The sequence below is a fragment of the Corvus brachyrhynchos genome, unplaced genomic scaffold (genome assembly GCF_000691975.1).
Source record: "Corvus brachyrhynchos isolate BGI_N302 unplaced genomic scaffold, ASM69197v1 scaffold583, whole genome shotgun sequence".
Lineage (NCBI taxonomy): Eukaryota > Metazoa > Chordata > Aves > Passeriformes > Corvidae > Corvus > Corvus brachyrhynchos.
The window spans coordinates 56,105-60,641 of NW_008236937.1; the positions used below are offsets into that span (position 1 = coordinate 56,105).

General features: G+C 50.5%; 1 protein-coding gene across 1 annotated transcript in view; it reads right to left on the reverse strand.

Annotated features, from left to right (window-relative positions):
- The window catches only part of LOC103611669 (E3 ubiquitin-protein ligase TRIM39-like), a 30,651-nt gene extending 26,400 nt beyond the window's left edge, over positions 1-4,251 (reverse strand). Inside the window, exons 1-2 of the mRNA XM_017728376.1 lie at positions 3,251-4,251; positions 353-379 (exon numbers count right to left, since the gene is read on the reverse strand). Of these exons, the coding sequence (XP_017583865.1) occupies positions 353-379; positions 3,251-3,482 (259 nt within the window). The 5' untranslated portion in view covers positions 3,483-4,251. The remainder of the gene's footprint in view (positions 1-352; positions 380-3,250) is intronic.
- Between the last annotated feature and the right edge of the window lie 286 nt (positions 4,252-4,537).

Here is a 4,537-nt window from a genome sequence, read left to right on the forward strand (position 1 = left end):
CCTCCATCTCTGCATTGCTGGGGGGTGGCCTGAGGACAAGAGCAGGAGTTGACAGCAGCTGGAATGAGGTTTGGGTGTCAGGATTAACTCCTTGGCAAAGTGTGAAGGGGATTTTCAAGCTTTAAGCAGTTTCTTCTCAACAGTGTAAGCTGGCTGTGCCTGCTCCCCACAGCTGAGAGGGCACCTGACAAGAAAAGCAGGGCCTTGGGTAGCACACAGCTGTGAAAGAAGTCGTCAAACCCACTTTCCCTGAGTGTGTTCTTCTCCAAACAGCTCTCTGAGAGGGTGGGATGTGTTTCCAGAGCTGCACTCAGGCTCTGAGGACTCACCTCCTCACTTGCCCTATGCTTACCTTTGTAGCACAGTACTTTGAAAAGCTCTGTGGGAAAAGAGAAAAGCAGACAATGAGCAGATTTGTCAAGGTTTGCTAAGCCCCCAAGTGCTCAGACACAGCCCAAGCTGTTGGCCAAAAGGACGAGGTTCTCCTGCAGTAATACACTTCTTGTCAAAGTTGGGGAACACCTCAAGCAGCCCCGGGTCATTCTCCAAAGGGAGCAAAGCCGGAGGCACTGGGGTGCTCAGTCCTTTAGGAGCAAGAACTCCAACCAGCCCTGAAATCCAGGCAGGAATTCTTGGGGAGAAGGAAAAAGAAGCCATGCTGGTGGTAGGGGAGAAGGGATAGGGAACATGGGAGATGAATTTCCATGGAGGAGACCTCTCTGGTTTGGCCATAGGATGGGAGGAGCTGTAGCTACATGGCTCTTCACTGGTCCCATCTGCTGTAGGGATGGACCTTCCCTACCACAGCCCAGCTGCTGCCTGAGTATCTCCTGATAGAAACTGACAGTTCTCCAGGGAAGCACTTCCAGAGTGCCTTAAAATCTGCTCATTCTTTATAGTCATTTCCAGATTCTAGATGGGTGGTCCAAACAGAATTGGCCAACTGTCTGTTCTAGATGACACTGAGGCCATGCCCACATGCCCCTACTTCCCCCCTTCAAACACAGTTATGTTAGCCAGTTCTGTTCCCTGGTCAAGTGAAAACAGTAAAGCAGGGTGTGTGACAATTTTGTTTCCCAGACATGGGGCACATGGCTCCAACTTGCTCCCTCTGAAGTCTGTGGAGGTCTAGGAACTGCTGTGAGATGAGCTTCACCTCTCCTTCCTTTTCAGATGGGAAAGCGAGGCCAGAGGAATGGCCAGACCATGGAACAAAAAGAAGATGGGCTTTCACAGAGAAGGACCTGACAGCAACCGAAGGCAGATTTCCTCCACCAGTTCCCACTAGAGATATTTGACGGGCTCCACTGTCCCTCCTGTGAGGAATGACCAGCATCACTGGGACAAGGACCTTGCCTTCCCTGAGGTGAGACCTTCTCCCAGTAATGACACGGGGCCTTTCCTCTTGGAAAGACCAAGGAATCTCTGATCTTCTTTCACTGACAAAGAAGACCCAGCCCAGAACACAGGGCAGTATGAATGATCCAGGTCCAGAGCTGTTTTTTCCAGGAAAGGGACAGTGTTCATGGCACGCTGGTATAGACAGGACAGAAGTCACACCAGGAGTGATTGGGCACTCCTGAGCCAGTGGAAGGGGAACAGGTCTTGCCCAAGGCCTGAGCAAAAGATTCCTCTCTTTAACTCTTTCTCTGGGTCCTTCCCTCCCTCAAGTGCCCATCTCCCAGAGTTCATGGGCACATGGGCTCTGGAAAGAAAAGTAAAAAGCCCCTTGAACTTTCACAGAATTACAGAAATACAGAATGGGTTAATTTGAAAGGGAACACTGGAGGTCATCTAGTCCAACCTCCCTGCTCAAGCAGGGTCTCCTAGAAACCCTTCCTCAGGATTGTGTCTAGAATGCTTTTGAATATCTCCAGAGAAGGAGACTCCACAACCTCTCTGGGAACATGTTCCAGTGCTCACTCACCCTCCAGTAAAGATCTTCTTTGTCACGTTCATGTGGCAATTCCTTTTTTTCAGTTTCTGACTGTTGTCTCTCATCCTATTTTTCAGCACTGCTGCAAAGTGCCAGCTCCATCCTCCTGACACCCATTCTTTTGACCCTTTTGTACATTGATGAGAATCCCCTCTCAGTCTTCTCTTCTCCAGACCAAACAGGCCTAGCTCCCTCAGCCTCTCCTCACCAGAGAGATGCTCCAGTCCCCTGATCATCTTTGTAGCCCTCAGCTGGACCCACTCCATGTTTCTCTAGTGCTGAGAATGCCAGAACTGGACTCAGCAATCCAGATGGGCCTCACCAGGGCTGCTCCTCCCTCGAGCTGCTGGCAATGCCCATGCTAATGCACCCCAGGATACCACTGCCCTTCTCATTCACAGGGGCACATTTCTCCCTCTTGGACAATGTTTTGTTCACCAAGACCCCCAGGTCCTTCCATGCAGAGCAGCTCTCCAGCAGGTCAGCTTCCAGCCAGGATTTGGGCCTGGGCTTACTCCTTACCAGTTTCTTTGAACTGGTTTGAATGGACTGACTGATGAAGGGCTGGGGAAAGAGCACAGGCCCTGTGAGCCTTACTGAGGACTTGACCAAGGCTTGCTGGGCAGGATGGAGGGTTGAGATGACCCCAGTCCATCTCACCAAACAGAATCTGTGGGTCGTGGGACACAACTACCTTATACACGAGGAAGGTGAGTGGGGAAAGGGAGAGATATAGAAGAAATTCAAAGTGAGGACCATTTTGACATATCGGAGACAGAGTGAGTTCACAAAAAGGGCCTTGTGACCAGCCCAGAAGAAGTTCCCCAGACACTGAGCAGAGAGTGCTGGGTGCTGCCAGTGCCCTCATTGCCCCCACCTCATGCACTGCCCATGGAGATGCCCCCAAGCTGAGCAGAGGAGCATGGGGTGAGCCATCATGGGCACAGACACACAGGGTGAGCACAGCCCAGCCTCTCCCAGCACGGCACCAGGAGGGGGGCAGGGGGGGGAGGGCAAGACAGAGACAGGGACTGGACTTCAAGGAGGAACGTTAACAAGTGTCAGGCAATGAGAGAACTCACAGTTCACGCTTCAAGGACAAAGCAGAGAAGAGGAACCTTGACCCCTGCAGAGAACACTTCAGCACAGAGCTGTTTCAGTGTCAGATATCACAAAAGCTCTTCCCCATGTAAGGACTGTCCTTCACTACCTCCTTTGAGGAGCTGTGGAGGACGAGCTTAAAGGATGATTTGCCTGCAGAGCAGATTTTGCTTTCAAAGAGATGAAGGCCTGCTGGGGATTGGCTCTGCTTACTTCGTTTGTTCTTCAGGTCTGCTAGAATGTTTGAAAGGTCACACTGTATAAAGCTCTGCATGTTCTGGAAATCTCTCTGCAGAGTCTGAATTTGTTGTGAGAGCTGCTGGTGGTCTCTCTGCAACATGGATTCCAGGTCCCCATTGTTACTGGACACTAGTGTCCTTCCTGTGAAGAAAGACAGGTATCCCTGGGACACTGACATTGCCTCCTTGGAAATGAGATCACCCATTTGCCCTGGGGATGCTCAAAAACTCTGTTTCAAATTCTCTTCTTGAAGATCTCTTCTTAGGGTCTCTTATTGTTCCTTCCACTCTGCCTGATCAATATTCACCTCAGAGGAATTAAACCTGCAACTGGAGTTGCAATCTGGGAATGTTTTCTTTTTTACCTGCTTTCTTTATGGATCGATTAAGACAAGAAACTCAGACTCAGTTCCCTCATGTTGTGCCTGTTTCTAAATCTTTGAACTTCAGACATCTCTTTCCCCAAAGAATCCTTCTAATTCTAAATTCTAAACCTTGGGAAAGAACTCACTCATCCCTTAAAAACAGGGATAGAGAATTCACATGCTGATGCACTCATGAGGACCATTCCTGATCTCTTCCCTGGATTACAAGTCCATTTCCACCAGGCATTTTCTCTGGGAAGGAGCCATGACCTCTCTCCTGGAGCTTTAGTCTTCCTCATGACTTGGAGACTTTTTCCTCCTTCATGTGTTGCCTGTTGAAAGGAGTCTCAGCACCACTGTGAGCCCTTCTAAACATGGGCTTGGAGCTCCTGTGCTGCTGCTCAGGAATATTGAAAGGAACCCCGTGGCCTCCTCACTGCCCAACAGCCTGGCCATGGGGGAGAGCCCAGACCATGGTAATTGCCAAGTGTTCCTTAAGGAAAGAACATTCCCCTGCCAGCATCCCAGCTGGAAAGATCCTGTGCAGGAGAACAGCTGGCCTTAGAACCCATGGGGGATGGGATCCCACAGAGTCCAGGCTGTCCTGTCTGTGCTGGGAAAAGCCCACTGCCAGGGCAGCTCTGCACCCTGGGAGCCTGGGCTCCTGGGCATCTGCTTGGGGATGGGAAATATAACAAAGGACTTTCTGGAGGCCCTTGAAGTGGGAATGTCTGGAGGGGTGAGATTGTTTGATCTCACTGTGCTGGGCCCTCATGCACAAAACCCCTCAGAATCTTCTTTCTAGGTAGGGTTTTGTTTCCACGTAGTGCAAGTCCTGGCACTCACCTGCACAGGAAGGTGTCTTTTCTTTACTCCTAGAGGAAATCCATGGAATG